A 19267-nucleotide genomic window follows, 5' to 3' on the forward strand; every position below is an offset into this window, starting at 1 on the left:
TTTACTGGAGAACTCTGTGTTTTTGTTTAGTGACAGTTAGGAATATCCTGTGTTTAGTTAGTGCCGGACAGGCAAGGTATTTTCTTTTGTTGTTTGTTTTATTTTCTGTTTCAATAAAACTGGCCGGGGCCAGTTGTACCAGACACTGGACTTGTGTTGTTCCTCAGGTGCTGCGTGCTGCCATATTCCCCAGGAAGAGGCGCCTTGCACCCCTACAGTGTTACAACTTGGTGGAGAATGCGAGCACTCCGTTCTGCGCATAAGTGAAAGCAGCAGCTTTGTGAGGCCTGCAGAAAACGGTGGTTTATGCAGATACAGCCCAGTGTGATGTTACTGAGACTTGCCCTGAGGATTTGATATATGTCCTGGGTGAAAGCAGCTATAAAGCCGCCTGAAAAGTCTGTCGACATGGAGGAACTGCTCAAAGCCTTGCTGCAAGCTACAGCGGCTCAGCAGGAGGCCAACAGACAGCAGCAGGTGGCAATGGAGGAAAATTGGAGACTACAGCGAGAGGCCTTAACAGAAGTGATGCAGAGCCTTGCAGCCCGGATTGGAGATATGGCCGTTAGTGCTCCGACCAGCTCTAGTTCTATACGAGCCAGTCACTTCCTGCAGAAAATGACAGAGGCTGATGATGTGGAGGCCTACTTGACCACGTTTGAAAGGACTGCAGAGCATGAGAACTGGCCAGAAGCACAGTGGGCCAGTCTGCTGGCACCTTTTCTGTCAGGTGAGCCCCAAAAAGCGTACTTTGATTTAAGCCCTGCTGAGGTTCGGGACTATGATAAACTAAAGACTGAGATCCTGACCCGCCTGGGAGTCACGCTGTCAGTACGAGCACAACGGGTGCACCGTTGGGTGTACGCCATGGAGAAGCCTCCGCGCTCCCAGAAGCACGACCTTATTCAGCTAACAAAAAAATGGCTACAGCCAGAGACATTAACTGGTCCCCAGATGGTTGAAAGAGTCGTCATGGACTGCTACTTGAGGTCTTTGCCCATGGTCCTGCGCAAGTGGGTGAGCCATGGAAACCCGGGTACTGCTGACCAATTAGTGGACATGGTAGAGCGGTATTTGGCAGCAGAGGAACTACTGATGACCACCCAGCAACCCATAGATCCTCGACAGCGGCCTTCAGTAAAGACTGGTAAGACTGTTCCGTGGGAAAACGTTGCTGGGCGGTTAAGAGAACGCAAGGCTGGAGAGACTGTAAACACTGGCCCTGGAGACAGGCCAATGGGGCTAGAACGGTCTATGTTGCCCAAACGGGTTGATAATCGTGTGGTTAAATGTTTTAGATGTGGTATGCCAGGTCATGTTATTGCCAATTGCCCAGTCATGCAAGAACCCATGCAATGTGATGCTGCCTTTGAATGTCGCAGAATGTCTTTCTTTGCTAGGTTAGCTTGTACTGTGGTACCTTCACCTGAGCTGGAAAAACAAATGTGTGATGTGTTCTTAGAGGGTAACCGGGTAGAGGCCTTGCTAGATTCAGGAAGTTTAGTTACCCTCGTGAAAGCTGGGTTAGTGAACCCCTTAAAGGTCCAGCAAATACCTATTGGGGTAACTTGCATACATGGGGATACCCAGTATTATGTCACTGCTGAAGTGAATATAGAAACTTGTTGTGGGTCAGCAATGGTTAAAGTAGGACTTGTCCCCACCTTGGTGCATAAGGCCATAATAGGGAGGGATTTTCCTCACATTTTTGGAAACTGTGGGAATCACGTTTATCAACAGATGTGAGAAGTGAAGAGCCAGTTGATAATACCGGTGATTGTATGGATGTACGTGTGTCTTCGGAACTTACTGACCCTTTGCCTTTTGCCAGTTTGGTTGGGGAAGTGACAGATGGGGAGTCCAGTGAGGACCCTCTTGCTGGGAACAGAGACATAGTGGTTAGAAACGAAAGCGTGCCTGACCTGGAGGTAAAAAAGGATCTGTTTGCATCTGAACAGTTAAAGGATCCTACCTTGATAAAGGCTAGAGAGAATGTTAAGATTGTTAATGGGGAGCCTGTGGTACCAGGTGACAGGGTTACGTATCCCCACATGGCCATCTGTAATGAGCTCTTGTACCACATTGTCAAAAATGGTGAGGATGTGGTAGAACAGCTGGTAGTACCCCAGCCTTATCGGAGAACAGTACTAGATTTAGCTCATAGTCACGTTACAGCAGGACATTTAGGGGCAGAAAAAACCACTGAAAGAGTTTTACAAAGGTTCTTTTGGCCAGGGGTTTATAAAGAAGTGTCTGAATATTGTTCTTCCTGTCCTGAATGCCAGTATCATGCCCCTAGACCCCATTTCAGGAGCCCACTAGTTCCCATGCCTATTATAGAGGTCCCATTTGACAGAATAGCCATGGATCTCGTGGGGCCCTTGTCAAAGTCCGCTCGGGGCCATCAGTATATCCTGGTAATAATGGACTATGCCACTCGATATCCTGAGGCTGTCCCTTTACGCACTATCACAACCAAGGCGATAGCTAGGGAGCTGGTGCAGGTTTTTAGTAGAGTGGGAATACCAAAAGAAATTTTGACTGACCAAGGTACTCCATTTATGTCAAGGGTCATGAAAGAATTGTGCAAATTATTTAAGGTCACTCACCTCAGGACGTCCATTTACCATCCCCAAACTGATGGGTTGGTGGAAAGGTTTAATAAAACATTAAAAAGTATGTTAAAAAAGGTGGTTGATAAAGATGAGAAAAATTGGGATTGTTTGTTGCCCTACTTGTTAATGGCCGTCAGAGAAGTTCCTCAGTCCTCTACGGGGTTTTCTCCATTTGATTTGTTGTATGGTAGACACCCCAGAGGGCTGTTGGACGTTGCCAAAGAGACGTGGGAAGGACAGCCCACTCCTTATAGAAGCATTATTAAACATGTAACACAAATGCAGGATAGGATTGCAGCCGTGGTACCTATTGTCAGAGAGCACATGGAACAGGCCCAAAGTGCTCAACAGAGGGTATACAACCGGAGTGCCAAGATACGGGAATTTGCTCCTGGAGATAGAGTTCTTGTTTTGGTACCCACTGTGGAAAGCAAGTTCCTAGCTAAATGGCAGGGTCCATTTGAGATTAGGGAAAAAGTGAATGAGGTTAATTACAAAGTATACCAGCCGGGAAAGAGAAAACCCAAACAAATTTATCATGTTAACTTAATCAAACCCTGGAAAGATAGGTTGTCTCTGTCAGCGGAGCCTTGCCCTTCGGTGTCTTCACCTCGGTTGCTTCCCGCAGTGAAGGTGTCAGAGACCTTATCAGCTGGTCAGAAAAATCAGGTTAAAGAATTTCTCATCCAAAATAGGGAAATATTTTCAGAGCTGCCTGGCCGAACGACCATAATAAAACATGACATTGTCACAGAACCAGGGGTCAGGGTCCATTTAAAGCCAGATAGGATTCCGGAAGCTCAGCGAGAAGCGGTTTCTAAAGAAGTTAAAACCATGTTAGAACTTGGAGTCATAGAGGAATCTAACAGTGAGTGGTCCAGTCCCATAGTTCTCATCCCGAAGCCTGACGGTAGCATACGCTTCTGTAATGACTTTCGTAAGTTAAATGAGGTGTCCAAGTTTGACGCATACCCCATGCCCCGTGTGGACGAGCTTATAGAAAGTCTGGGAACAGCCAGGTTTCTCACCACGTTGGACCTGACCAAAGGTTACTGGCAAATACCTTTATCTGATGGCGCAAAAGAAAAAACAGCCTTTTCGGTTCCGGAGGGGCTGTACCAGTATAAGATGTTACCCTTTGGGTTGCATGGGGCTCCAGCAACCTTTCAACGGGCGATGGATAAAATTTTGAGGCCCCATAGAAAATATGCAGCTGCCTATTTGGATGATGTAGTAATTCACAGTACAGACTGGGGGTCCCATTTGGTTAAAGTACAAGCAGTACTGGACTCAATCAGAGAGGCAGGGTTAACTGCTAACCCAAAGAAGTGCTTCCTCGCAATGGAGGAGGTCAAATACTTGGGCTTCACCATAGGCAGAGGTCTGATTAGGCCCCAATTGAATAAAATTGATGCTATTCAAAACTGGCCTCGTCCAGTGAATAAAAAACAGGTAAGGGCTTTTTTGGGAATAACTGGGTACTATAGACGGTTTATTCCCAATTTTGCGACCACGGCGGTGCCGTTGTCAGACCTTACCAAAGGGAAGCAGTCAAATATGGTGAAATGGAACCCTGATGCAGAAAAAGCGTTCCAAGCGTTAAAAGTGGCTTTGTGTTCACAACCGGTATTGATAACACCAGATTTTTCAAAAGAAATTGTGGTACAGACAGATGCCTCAGAGGTAGGGATAGGGGCTGTGCTGTCCCAAACCAGAGATGGGGATGAACACCATATCATTTATTTGAGAAGGAAACTCAATGAACATGAAAAAAGGTATGCCATTGTGGAAAAGGAGGCTTTGGCCATTAAGTGGGCACTAGATACCTTGAGATATTACCTCTTGGGTAGACAATTCAGACTTGTGACAGACCATGCCCCTTTAAAATGGATGTATGTAAATAGAGGCAAGAATGCTCGTGTAACTGGATGGTTTCTAGCGTTGCAGGACTTTAAGTTTGCTGTCTAACATAGACCGGGAACACAATTGGCCAACGCAGATGCATTGTCTCTCATCTTCTGTTTGGGGGCTACAAGTGTTCCGGCCCCTAGGTCGAAACAGGGGAGGGGGATATGTGACAAGAACACTGGGATAGTGTTTGAGGGCAGGTATGTTTGTCCCAGGTTCTTGTCTTACATGTTTTAGAAAATGTTAACTTCTAGGAAAAATACTTTTGTTTTGTCAGAACCTTTTCAGTTTGCTGTAAAAGCTGGGTAAAGGCTCTGAGAGTGAGATAAGGCGAGTTCTAGACATTGGGCCCAGTTCGGGTCTTTGGCCTCACAGAGGGCTAATCAGGGTTTCAGCTGTGTAAGAGTGTTATAGGGCTGCTAGCCTGATTAGTAGGGGCAGACTGCCTGGGAAGACTAGAGGGATCTGTGTGGGAGAAACACGCTTTCTGATACAAGTGAGCTATACAGTATTTACTGGAGAACTCTGTGTTTTTGTTTAGTGACAGGAATATCTTGTGTTTAGTTAGTGCCGGACAGGCAAGGTATTTTCTTTTGTTTGTTTTATTTTCTGTTTCAATAAAACTGGCCGGTGCCAGTTGTACCAGACACTGGACTTGTGTTATTCCTCAGCTGCTGCGTGCTGCCATATTCCCCAGGAAGAGGCGCCTTGCATCCCTACAGTGTTACTATATATATATGTGGTGGACGTAGTTGGCACTCAGGAACAGTTGCTGTTGTATGGACCGGGGTGCCCTCCTCAGTGGTATGTACAAAGTAGATGTTCCTGGTGACCGGTGCCACAAGACAATGACCCCCTCACCACAGAAACAGGCGGCACTCCACGGATTTGAAAGTGAAAAAAATTCTTTATGCAACAAGCATCATGTAAAATCCAACGTTTCAACACCACGCTGGGTGTTTTTCTCAAGGATACATGGGTGAAAAACAAACATATGTGAGGTGTTCTTACCTTAAGTACTCTTCTAATTTCAGCACGGGCGCAGGTGCGGCGGGCGGGAGAGACGCCGGCGGCTCCGGCCACGGGCGGCTGGAAATGACGTCACCGTTGCTAGGCTACCAGGACGTCATTTCCAGCCGCCCGTGGCCGGAGCCGCCGGCGTCTCTCCCGCCCGCCGCACCTGCGCCCGTGCTGACATTAGAAGAGTACTTAAGGTAAGAACACCTCACATATGTTTGTTTTTCACCCATGTATCCTTGAGAAAAACACCCAGCGTGGTGTTGAAACGTTGGATTTTACATGATGCTTGTTGCATAAAGAATTTTTTTCACTTTCAAATCCGTGGAGTGCCGCCTGTTTCTGTGGTGAGGGGGTCATTGTCTTGTGGCACCGGTCACCAGGAACATCTACTTTATATATATATAATAATTTATTTGCGCATGGAAGGTTGCCTGACTCCATGGCTGAGGCCCTAATTATAGTCCTCCTTAAGCCGGATAAGGACCCAACACGGTCGAATCTTACCGTCCGATTTCCTTGTTAACAACTGACGTTAAGATTTTTAGCTAAAATACTAGCAACAAGGCTTAGCGCTGTGATTCTACAATTGATACATGAGGACCAATCAGGGTTCATGCCGGCCCGGTCCACTTTACCTAATCTATGTAGACTCTATACGCATCTCCAGGCCCCTCACGAGGGGTCCTGCTAATCAGCTATAGTCTCCCTGGATGCTGTTAAGGCGTTTGATTCTGTGGAGTGGGGCTTCTTGTGTGGGACATTGGACCGATTTGGTATTGGACCTATTTTTAAAAAGTGGGTCCAGCTGCTATATTCTGCACCCCAGGCTAGTGTTTCTGTTAACGGCCACATATCCTCCATTTTCTCTCTACAGAGAGGGACGAGACAGGGTTGTCTGTTGTCCCCGATCCTATTTGCTCTGGCCATAGAGCCTTTGGCCTGTATTATTGGATCCTCCTCGCGGGTGGCGGGCTTCCGGTTGGGTGGCAGGACAGACAAAATTGCTCTTTATGCAGACGATATTCTGTTGTTTGTATCTGAATACCTTACCACTATGCCTGATATCTTGAAAGTAATTAACACTTTTGGGGGATTCTCTGGTTTGTCCATTAACTGGGACAAGTCCTGTGTCCTCCCACTTAGAGGCCTCTGTCCTGTCTGCCCTCCCGGGAACCTGCCGCTTCGCTGGGTGGACTCTTTTAAATACCTGGGGGTATGGGTTACCAACCAGTCCTCGCAATTTATTGATCTGAATATACGTCCACAAATGGACTATCTACGGTCTCGTGTCAGGGTGTGGAGTAAACTGCCACTTACTGTTACGGTAGGATAAACCTAATTAAAATGGTTGTATTACTAAAATGCTGTATGTCCTCCAACATTCCCCTGTCTATCTCCCCCAGCGACTATTTGGTATCATAGATGGTCTCTTGTCCTCATTGGTGTGGTCCAACCGTAGAGCTCGGATTAAACTAGATACTCTAACTAGGCCCCGGGACTCGGGTGGTCTGGCTCTCCCTAAACTTAGATTCTATTACTTAGCAGCTCAGCTGTTCCATCTAATTCCTTGGGTCGCAGACTCGTCCGGGGATTTATTAATCTCTACTGTCTTACTAGCATCTAAAATCAAGTTGTCATCCCTCCAGCTCCTACTTAGTGATAATGTTGCACTCCTTAAGATGCCGTTGGTTAAACAAGCGATCATGGTTTGGAGACAGACACATTCTATGTTGGGAGGGGGGAGGGATGGGATCCTGACACCCCACTGATACACACTCATGCTCTCACTCATTTCATGTCCCTACATATGGGATCGGTGTGGGGACGCTGGGGTGTTTGTTCCCTTAATCAATTGTACTCCTCGGGCACGTTTATTTCGTTTGGACAAATGCAGACTGAGTTTAATATACCCGTATCCTATTATTATATATATATTCAGCTTCGCCACGCATGCGCGTCTCAGTTTAGTGCTGCTCCACCTCTCCATCGGAAGTCACCGGTTCACCTGCTCCTGTCTGATACTCTAGGCTCCGGGTCTGTCTCTGCTTTCTACTCCGCTCTGCTCGGTGCCCATCATTCTGACAGTCTCTCACACCTTAAATCTAAATGGGAGGCTGATTTGGGACCGGTTTCCCTAGATGTATGGGAGGAGGCCTTGGGGACTTCACGGACCGCTACTACCTCGGCTCATTTTTAACAGATACACTTGTTTATATTACACCGAGTCTACATCACTCCCACCCGTCTAGTCAACATAGGGGGACGGAGTGACTCTAGGTGCCCAAAGTGTGCCTCCTTGGACGGTACCTTCTGGCATCTATTGTGGGCTTGCAGGACTTTTGGCGGGCAGTGATACGGATGATAGCCTCTACGGGAATTCCCTTGGACGTGTTTACCCCCCTTGTGTGTATCCTTGGGGTCATAGATGAGGAGATATTGGATGCTCATTCTAGAAGATATATTCTTAATTTATGCGCTTTGGCCAAAGTACTGATAGCACGCTCATGGATGGCGACTGCGGGCCCTGATATTAATAAGTGGATCCCGTTAGTGAACTCTGTTTTGTCCCATGAAAAGTTTGTCTATATTTCTAGGAAAGCCCTGGATACATTTTACAAGATATGGGATAGGTGGTTATCGTCTCCACTATACCAGTGTACCCGTGCTTATGCCTCGCATTGATAGCTGGTCACTTCATGAACCACCATTGTATGAACAAATGAAAAGAAATCATGACACTCATTATGTATAACTTGTAGCTGTTTGCAACTTTATTTATGTTGTTCTGTTGATGCATACAACATTTGTTGGTTTTTCTCTGTATACACATAATGCATACTTTTTTAGTCAAAGTTATGGTTTGTCTCTTTGTCTGAAAAAATCAATTAAAACGTATTTAATTTAAAAAAAATATATCAAAAACAACCAAGGAACTTTTCACTATATAATCTATAGAACATCAGTGTGTGTCTTATACACTATAGTCTACTGTTTAATCTCCATTTATGAAATGAACCATTATTAAAGTGTAATTTTATTGTTTTCTGGGTTATTTAGGGTGAAGGTCTGACTGATATCAAGGTAGAAGATACAGAGGGAGAAGAGACGTATGTGACTGATATGAAGGCAGAAGATACAGAGGAAGAAGAAGAGACGTATGTGACTGATATGAAGGCAGAAGATACAGAGGGAGAAGAAGAGACGTATGTGACTGATATGAAGGCAGAATATATAGAGGGAGAAGAAGAGACGTATGTGACTGATATGAAGGCAGAAGATACAGAGGGAGAAGAAGAGACATATGTGACTGATATGAAGGCAGAAGATATAGAGGGAGAAGAAGAGACGTATGTGACTGATATGAAGGCAGAAGATATAGAGGGAGAAGAGACGTATGTGACTGATATGAAGACAGAAGATATAGAGGGAGAAGAGACGTATATGACTGTTATGAAGGCAGATGATATAGAGGGAGAAGAAGAGACGTATGTGACTGATATAGAGGGAGAAGAGACGTATGTGACTGATATGAAGACAGAAGATATAGAGGGAGAAGAGACGTATATGACTGTTACGAAGGCAGAAGATATAGAGGGAGAAGAGGAGACGTATGTGACTGATATGAAGGCAGAAGATATAGAGGGAGAAGAAGAGACGTATGTGACTGATATAAAGGGAGAAGAAGAGACGTATGCAAGGGGTGATCAGCAGTGTAAGGAGGAGGAAATCCCTACAGATATCAGCACAGGTGAGTAATAAGTACTTATTACAGTAGAGAGTCACATATTCTCCTTGCTCAGACACTACAGCAATCTCTCATCCTGCACCCTCCTCTGTTGGTGAGCAGTTTGTAGATTTGTAAATCTTATTAGAGTTGGACACTGTAGATCAGTCCTTCATTTATACAAGACTTGGAAAATGCAATCAGACAGTGACAGAATGTTGTCTAAGTCTTTAATGAATGTTACATATTACTCATATCAAATAGAACATGTCAGATAATAATAGTATATAACGAATGTGAATCCTCACTACACTGCTATAGATGGCTTCTTACACAGGTTTCTCCTGCTGCGATGGATCAGTGCCCTGAGGTATGTCAGTAGATGACTGCATTATCTAGGTTATTGCTGGTTTCATACTAACTAATTCCTCCACTAGTTCGGCGCAGTTTCGTTGGAGGAATAGTTTCTGAGGGTAAATCAGTATATTTAAATGCCCCATAAACCAATCAGTGTAAAAATATATATAATTAGCAGTGCCTACCCGTCGTTGCCGAATGATGATTAATTTTATTTATTGGTACATATCTGCAGCGGGGTACATTGGTTTCCACGGGCAAACATCAGGGTGTAGAGATGGATCTTGATCCAGGCACCAACAGGCTAAAGCTTTAGGCTGTCCCAGGATGCATTGGGGCCTCCTCTATAACCCAGCCTTCAGGCACTGTGAGCTCAGTTTCGAGTTGGTGCCTGCAGAACAGGTCACTTAACAGGGGAGCTGCACTGGGCTGCCCTGAAAAAACTTTCTAAGAAGACTTCATGTCCGAGTCCCATTCTGTGCTGCGGCTCAGTCACCTCCCAAGCAGCATTGCATACTCCTGCGGCTTAGTTCCCGTGTACTTGCAGCGGAGACGCTCTGGCATTGGGCACATGGTTGCAGATGCTCTCGTGGTTCGCGTGGCTGCTACGGGGAGGAGATAAGAGGGTCCCCCAGACGGGACCCGCTACTAAAACACGTTCCGGTCACATTCTAGGGAGACAGACTGTGACGCTGGCGTGGACACTGTTACGGGCAGGGACCCCACTATATCTGCCAGGGCATAGGAGTACAGGTCGGGTGTACTAACACCCAGTTTAATAAGACTCCGTAGTACCAGGCGGTGAGGACCAGCATATGGGAGCCAGCGCTTGACCTGTAGCCCCTCCCCCGGCCCAGGGTGCCATCTCTGAGCAGATTTTCCCACCCTGGAGCTGCCTCACACTCTCCCTCACTCCCTGACTGAGACGCTGGGCGCCATCTTGGAGCATAGCGGCGGCTGGTCTCCGGGACTGCAGGGCAAGGTCTCCCTTGTAAAGCCGCCTGTATACAGCACTGTGTCTTTATAAACACTTTAGTATTCTATATGTCTCTATACAGACAGCGTTAGTTAAGACAAAGTGTACCTGTTACAGAATATTCTGTATGAGTATTCTGATATATACCTCTGTTCTAGGATCACGCTCTGTTGTCATACTAATAATTATCTGCATAGTGGCTGTGTGTGCCTGTATCTGATGTGTGGATTTCACTTTCAGTGTTTCCCAGATATATCTATCTATCACTATATTCTGTACCCTAAGGGACTAGGAGCATCAGGGTCTATTATATAGTGCGTCACAGTATTTACCTATTACGTGTATTCTACTGTGTACTCAGTCACATACTAAAGAATTTATTCGCAGGTATTGTACTCTGTCTGGCTTCATCGTACTAAACCGCTCTATGTTGCATTTACTGAAATGTCTAACGAGAAGGGCCATAAGTCCGGGGGCGCTCCCGCATCATGCAGGGCATGCCCCAAGGATTTACTTGAGGGGGAAGTTATATATGATGGTCTGTGTACTGTGTGCCATACCTCTCCCAGTCAGTCCGCAGCTCCTGCAACCAATCAGGAGCCACCATGGGCTACGTTCTCAATCCTGTTTGGTGCTCTGGTGGATCATCTTACGCCTACTATGGAATCACCTTTGCCACTACAGCCACAAATTGTCCCTATGGTTAATCCACCTTGGGCGGATAATTTGCTAACCAGTTGCAGCAATTAAATCAATCTTTGGTTAGACATAAATCTGCTATAGGTCACACTGGAGTCCCTGGGTCATCTAAGTGGGCTGCTTCATCATCACAATCTATGTACAGTATCATAAGTTTCTTCTAAGGAGGATGGAGAGAAGACTATCCTGTCAGTCACTGAATCAGATGCTTCTGACAAGGAATCTCCTTTACAGGTTGATGTCCCTGCCCTGGTGGCTGCAATTAGGCAGATCCTACAAATCTCTGATGATGATGAGGATTCCACTACGGACATACGCCAAGAACCGTGTTCTGAGCCAGAGAAAAAGTTCCCCCTGGCTAAATGGGCCTTAGCTCGATATCCTCTCCCTGCAGAGTTATGTAACAAGTGTAAAAACCCACCACCATTGGATTCCCATGTCACCTATCTAGTGGTATCATCTACTCTGCCTCTCACCACTGTCATCTCACTAAAGGAACCGACAGATAAACGTGTGGAGGGATGCCTGAAATCTATTTACTCCCTGACATGTGCTGTACATAGACCCACTATTGCTGCCTCCTGGGCTGCAAAAGATGTTGAAGCATGGGTTCAGCATTGGAGGAAGAGTTACCCGATAAATTATCTGACACTGCCAGACAATATCTGTCTCACATTACCACCGCCGCCTATTGTATTCAGTAGGCATCCTCTGAGGCAGTTGTGTTGGCGGCTAAGGCGTCGACTACGTCTATCCTGGCTCACCGTATTCTGTGGTTAAGGTCATGGAAGGTGGACCTGGACTCCAAAAAGACCTTGTAGTACTCCCTTTTAAAGGGGGCACCTTGTTTGGAGAGGACCTAAATAAAATTGTGTCTGATTTAGTGGCTGCTAAAATAGCATTTCTTCCAAATTCTACTCCCTCTGCACAGAGGGCAAAAGGTACCACTTTTGCGCATGGGTGCGGGAAGTAGTCTTACGGGTACACAGTCTCCTTCAAGAGACTTCCCCCTCGCCAATTTTGCACCACGGTTATCCCTTTGGATCCATTAAAAGCGCAAGCTCTACAATTGGTTGTGAGTTCCCTCCTGGAGACAGATGACACTACTTGACCCTGTTTCTAGTTCCGGAACTCAATGGGTCTTTCCAGCCTATACTCAACCTCAAATCATTGAACAAGTTTGTGAGAGTGTCCGTGTTCCGTATGGAAATTCTGCGTTCAATTGTACTGGCCATGGAACTCAGAGACTATATGGCATCCCTGGATATACAGGATGCATACCTGCATATACCTATTGCCATGTTGTATCAGAAATATCTGCGGTTTGCTGTTGGCAACATCCGCTGTCAGTTTCAGGCTCTGCCATGTGGCCTGGCTACGGCCCCTCACATCTTCACCAAGGTTATGGCCGTGATGATGGCTTATCTCCCTCGCCAGGGAGTCAGGATCCTTCCGTATCTGGACGACTTGCTGATTCTGTCAAACTCCCACGATGTCCTTCTCAGTCTCATGTCATCTGGAATGGACGGTCCAATTCCTACAAGCCCATGGGTGGCTCATCAATTGGAAGAAGAACTCGCTGGTCCCAGCTCAGAGCATGTTGCACCTGGGGTCACTGCTGGATACGCACAGTCAATGGCTGTTTCTGTTTCCAAAGATGGTCCTGAAGCTTCAGGATAGGATAAGATGCTTCCTTTGTCGCCCCAGAGTGTCGATACACTCGGCGATGCAAGTACTTGGCCTGATGGTGTCGGCATTCGACATGGTGGAGTACGCTCAATTTCATTCACGCCCTCTGCAGAGGTTAATCCTTTCCAAATGGGACTGCCTACCTCATCGGATCAGGTCTCACATGATCACTTTAACTCCGGAGGTTCGTCTATCACTGACCTGGTGGCGTCAGGACCAGAAATTAAGCAGCGGCCGTCCCTTATGGATCCCCACCGGGTCCTGCTGACTACGGACGCCAGTCTGAGGGATTGGAACGCGGTGTTGGAGCAACACTTTCCTCCCGATAAACATTCTAGAGTTGCAGGCAGTGTTCAATGCGTTGTCTCTCGCCCTGCCTATAGTACAGAACAGGCCTGTTCAAGTACGGTCAGACAAGGTCACCACGGTGACATACATAAACCATCATGGCGGCACTCTGAGCCGCATGGCAATGTTGGAAGTGTCAAAAATACTTCAATGGGCAGAACGCCATCTACCAGCAATATCGACAGTGTTCATTCCGGGTGTCCTCAATTGGAAAGCGGACTTCCTCAGTCGCCAGGACATGCACGCAGGAGAGTGGAGTCTTCATCAGGAAGTCTTTCAACTCCTAGTGGACAAGTGGGGCCTACCTGACCTGATGGCGTCTCAACACAATCACAAAGTTCCGGTCTTTGGATCAAGAACCAGGGATCCTCAAGCAGCGTTCATGTATGCACTGGCAATTCCATGGAACTTTCGGCTGCCCTACGTGTTCCCTCCAATTTCACTTCTGTCCAGGATACTACGGAAGTTCAAACAAGAAGGAGGAAAACTACTTCTAGGCGCTCCAGCGTGGCCCAGACGGCATTGGTTATCACACCTGCATGCTCTATCGATAGAGCGTCCTCTTCTACTTCCTCAACGCCCAGAACTCCTGGTTCAGGGCCCTTGTGTCTACCTGGACCTGGCCCGACTGGCTTTGACGTTGTGGCTCTTGCAGCTTTACTCCTGAGGGCAAAAGATTCTCCAAGGTGGTTATCGAAACTATGCTAAAGGCCCGTAAACCGGTTTCGGCACAGATTCAATATTGGGTCTGGAATTCTTACTTCACCTGGTGTGCTGCTAAGAATTATGATGCTTACAAATGTAGTACTTCCAGACTTCTGCCTTTTTTGCTACAAGGCCTGGATTTAGGACTTCATCTGGCCTCCCTCAAGCTTCACATATCTGCCTTGTCTGTGTGGTTCCAGAGAAAAATTGCATCTATACCTGACGTTCATACATTCACTCACTTATGGATTCAGCCTCCCTATGTCCCTCCTGTGGCTCCATGGGATTTGTCTGTTGTACTGAATGCCCTGCAAGAGTCTACATTTGAACCTCTTGAGTCAGTGGACCTTAAATGTCTCACAGGCAAGGTCCTGTTTCTGCTGGCTATTGTCTATGCTAGAAGGGTATCGCACTTAGGCTCCTTGACCTGTCGTCCACCCTTTCTGATATTTCATCGTGACTAGGCAGTTCTTTGAACTCACCCTGGTTATTTACCTAAGGTGGTGTCATCTTTTCACCTTAACTAAGAGATTGTGGTTCCGGCCTTCATCTGTTCTGAGTTGTCCTCCAAAGAGCAGTCTTTGGATGTGGTAAGGGCTCTCAAAATATATGTGGAGAGGACTTCCTCTATTAGGTCAGATGCCCTTTTTGTACTTTTTGTTTCCGCAAACATGTCTGTCCTGCTAATAAGCGTACCTTGGCCAGATGGATTAGAATGATGATTGCACAAGCTTATGCGCAGACTGGACTCCCAGCTCCTGCTGCTATTAAAGCCCATTCTACTCGGTCTGTTGGACCCTCTTGGGCGGCCCGCTGTGGCGCTTCCGCAGAATAACTGCATGGTGGCTACATGGTCCTCAGTGAACACGTTTGTTAGGTTCTATGCCTTTGATACTTCCGCCTCCCAGGATGCTTCCTTTGGACACCGGGTTCTCATACCCGCTAAGGCGCGTCCCCTCCCTTAAGGAACTGCTTTAGGACATCCCTGATGTATTCCCTGTGGAATACCAGTGTAACCTGCTGCAGTAAAGGAGATTTATGTTAGACTTGCCATGGTTAAATCTCTTTCTGCGAGGTGCACTGGGTTCCATAGGGCGCCCACCCTGACGTGCTTAGCTTCTATGGGTTTGTATGGCATTAGCCGCTGGACCCTTCTCCTGTCGTGAGAACGTGGTTGTATGTGACTAACATCTGCCTTCTCTTTACCTGCTTCTGCATTGGACTGGTTAACAAAACTGAGCTCACAGTGCTTGGTGGTGGGGCTATAGAGGAGGCGGTGCAGTGCATCCTGGGAACAGTCAAAGCTTTAGCCCGATGGTGCCTCGGATCAAGATCCAACTCTACACCCCGACGTATTCCCTGTGGAACCCAGTGTACCTCGCAGAAAGAGATTTAACCATGGTAAGTCTACCTTAAATCTCCTTTTATTCTCACCACACATTGCTTTGATGTTATAAAGTGAATTCCAGCAGAAAAAATTACAATAAAGATGTAAATCCTGCTCTATGCATATTGGAGAGTAAAACGGTATCTGGATTATAGATAGATGGTGTCTAGTTAGACAGTCAATAAATAGACACCATATGTTAGACAGACATCAGGCCGACAGGGTCAAAAGGTCGACATGAAAATGGTCGACATAAAGGTAGACACACGTTTTGTTTTTACATTTTACATGTTTTTGGACTTTTTCACACCTTCTCGAATCATGTCGGCATAGAGTTGGTTATAAACCTTGTGGCGAGTGCCGCAAGGGGATTCCTTTCTACAATTGGGGGTCCCAGATGACAAAACTATGCACACAAAAAATGGTGTCTATCTTGTGTATGTCGACCATTTTGACCCTGTCGAACTTTTGTACTGTCTTCTTTTGTTATTGTCCTCCTTTTAATCCTGTCGACATTTTGACTGTCTAACATGTGATGTCTATCTATTGACTGTCTAACTTGACACTGTCTATCTATTATACCACACCCGCGTAAAATGCCAGGTGATGGGTTTTACATTGTACCTTGAATTTATCCATTTGATGATAATTTAAGGGTGTTTGACAAGAGTCTTTCTAGGAAAATGAAATTTATGGTGCAACATTTATATAATTATTTTATTCCTAGCAGATGGATGTAACAGCAGGAATATCTCAAAGGGAAATCTAATCTTATCTCCAGTTTGTGAAATAGAAGATGATGACCTCAAACAAGATTCTCTGGAAAAAATCCTCAATATCCCAATTATACATCCAGTACCCCACAGTGCAGATGTATCATCTGATCCTACTTCTAATGAGGAACGTTCTCCTGGTACATCAAGTACAGCTCTTACAGTAGATAAAATATTTCCCTCTATTATAGATGCCAAATGCTCTACAGAGAACACAAAGCTTATTACCCAGCAGCCAGCTAAGGCAGGCGAGAGTTCATTTCCATGCACTGAGTGTGGGAAATGTTTTTCAAAGAAATCATCTCTCATTAGACATAAGAGAGTTCAAACAGGTGAGAAGCCATTTGTATGTTTTGACTGTGGGAAATGTTTTACATGGAAATCATCGCTTGTTGAACATCAGAAACATCACACTGGTGAGAAGCCATTTCCATGTTCTGAGTGTGGAAAAGGTTTTACACGGAAATCACAGCTTGTTATACATCAGAGAAGTCACACAGGTGAGATGCCATTTCCATGTTCTGAGTGTGGAAAATGTTTTACACGGAAATCGTATCTTGTTATACATCAGAGAAGTCACACAGGTGAGATGCCATTTCCATGTTCTGAGTGTGGAAAATGTTTTGTACGGAAATTGCATCTTGTTATACATCAGAGAAGTCACACAGGTGAGAGACCATTTCCATGTTCTGAGTGTGGGAAATGTTTTACACAGAAAAATGATCTTGTTACACATGAGAAAAGTCACACAGACGAGAAGCCATTTCCATGCTCTGAGTGTAAGAAATGTTTTAAAAAGAAATCAAATCTTGTTAGACATCAGAGAAGTCACACAGGCGAGAGACCATTTCCATGTTCTGAGTGTGAAAAAAGTTTCACACAGAAAGAACTTCTTCTAACACATCAGAGAAGTCACACAGGTGAGAGACCATTTCCATGTTCTGAGTGTGGGAAATGTTTTACACAGAAAAGACATCTTGCTATACATCAGAGAAGTCACACAGGCGAGCGACCATTTCCATGTTCTGAGTGTGGGAAATGTTTTACACGGAAAGTACATCTTGTTACACATCAGAGAAGTCACACAGGTGAGAAGCCATTTCCATGCTCTGAGTGTGGGAAATGTTTTACAGCTGAAACATCTCTTGTTAGACATCAGAGAAGTCACACAGATTAGCTATTGTCATGTTCTGATTCTTAGAAATGTCAGAAATGAGATGGTTCACAAATCCTTCCTTACACTGGAGAAATATGTTTACAAGTGCAATTTATTTCTTGAAAAACCTAATTAAAAATAGTATTTTTCCTGACCTGGGTGCTTCATTGACCTCTGTTTCTGTTTCATGACCCAGAAGGTGAATGGTCCTAGCTTGTATTACTGTCCTTACTGTAATTGTGTTATATTTTTTGCTTTTATTTATTTTCTCATACGTCCTAGAGGATGCTGGGGATGCTTCAAGAACCATGGGGTATAGACGGGATCTGCAGGAGACATGGGCACACTATAAGACTTTGAATGGGTGTGAACTGGCTCCTCCCTCTATGCCCCTCCTCCAGACTCCAGTTAGATTCTGTGCCCAGTGAGACTGGAGGCACACTGAGGAGCTCTCCTGAGTTTCTCAGAAAAAGACTTGTTATTTTCAGGGAGACCTGCTGGCTACAGGCTCCCGGCATCGTAGGAGTGCGGGGAGAGAAACAGACCTACTTCTTAAGAGTTCAAGGGCTCTTCTTCTTAGGCTACTGGACACCATTAGCTCCACTACGGTACGCCTAGCTGCTTGTTCCCAGAGCCGCGCCGTCGCCCCCTCACAAAAGCCGGAAGATAGAAGCCGGGTGAGTATGAGAAGGCAGAAGACTTCAGTGACGGCAATAGAGGTACCGCGCTGCGCGCCATGCTCCTACGCATATCATGGCACTGCAGGGTGCAGGGCGCAGGGGTGGTGCCCAGGGCAGCATGAGACCTCAGATCACACTGGCATGTATAATAACAGTGCTCCGGGCACTAGTTCAGGGACCCCCGCCAGTATAATCAGTATTTCTCTAACGTCCTAGTGGATGCTGGGACTCCGTCAGGACCATGGGGAATAGCGGGCTCCGCAGGAGACAGGGCACATCTAAATAAAGCTTTTAGGATCACATGGTGCGTACTGGCTCCTCCCCCTATGACCCTCCTCCAAGCCTCAGTTAGGTTTTTGTGCCCGTCCGAGAAGGGTGCAATCTAGGTGGCTCTCCTAAAGAGCTGCTTAGAAAAAGTTTTTTTAGGTTTAAATCTCAGTGAATCCTGCTGGCAACAGGATCACTGCATCGAGGGACTTAGGGGAGAGATTTCCAACTCACCTGCGTGCAGGATGGATTGGAGTCTTAGGCTACTGGACACTTAGCTCCAGAGGGAGTCGGAACACAGGTCCTCCTGGGGTTCGTCCCGGAGCCGCGCCGCCGATCCCCCTTACAGACGCTGAAGACGGAGGTCCGGAAAGCAGGCGGCAGAAGACTCCTCAGTCTTCATGAAGGTAGTGCACAGCACTGCAGCTGTGCGCCATTGTTGCTACACGTCTCACTGATTCAGTCACGGAGGGTGCAGGGCGCTGCTGGGGGCGCCCTGGGCAGCAATATTAAATACCTTTAGTGGCAAAATAAATACATCACATATAGCCATTAAGGCTATATGTATGTATTTAACCCAGGCCAGTTTTCTTAAAACCCGGGAGAAAAGCCCGCCGAAAAAGGGGCGGAGCTTATTCTCCTCAGCACTCAGCGCCATTTTCCTGCTCAGCTCCGCTGGTGAGGAAGGCTCCCAGGACTCTCCCCTGCACTGCACTACAGAAACAGGGTAACAAAGAGAAGGGGGGCATAATTTGGCGATATTGATATATTAAAAGCGCTTATATCAAAAACAACACCTTCTAGGGTTGTTTATATACATTTATAGCGTTTTTGGTGTGTGCTGGCAAACTCTCCCTCTGTCTCCCCAAAGGGCTAAGAGGGTCCTGTCTTCGATTAGAGCATTCCCTGTGTGGCTGCTGTGTGTCGGTACGTGTGTGTCGACATGTATGAGGACGATGTTGG

The 19267-nt window shown here is 46.2% G+C and overlaps 1 protein-coding gene across 1 annotated transcript in view; it reads left to right on the forward strand.

The window, feature by feature from the left end:
- Window positions 1-17511, forward strand: part of LOC135057100 (oocyte zinc finger protein XlCOF7.1-like) — a 173415-nt gene extending 155904 nt beyond the window's left edge. The window contains exons 9-10 of the mRNA XM_063963001.1: window positions 8601-9291; window positions 16156-17511. Of these exons, the coding sequence (XP_063819071.1) occupies window positions 8601-9291; window positions 16156-17378 (1914 nt within the window). The 3' untranslated portion in view covers window positions 17379-17511. The remainder of the gene's footprint in view (window positions 1-8600; window positions 9292-16155) is intronic.
- Window positions 17512-19267: the final 1756 nt, after the last annotated feature.

Source organism: Pseudophryne corroboree, chromosome 3 (assembly GCF_028390025.1).
Source record: "Pseudophryne corroboree isolate aPseCor3 chromosome 3, aPseCor3.hap2, whole genome shotgun sequence".
Lineage (NCBI taxonomy): Eukaryota > Metazoa > Chordata > Amphibia > Anura > Myobatrachidae > Pseudophryne > Pseudophryne corroboree.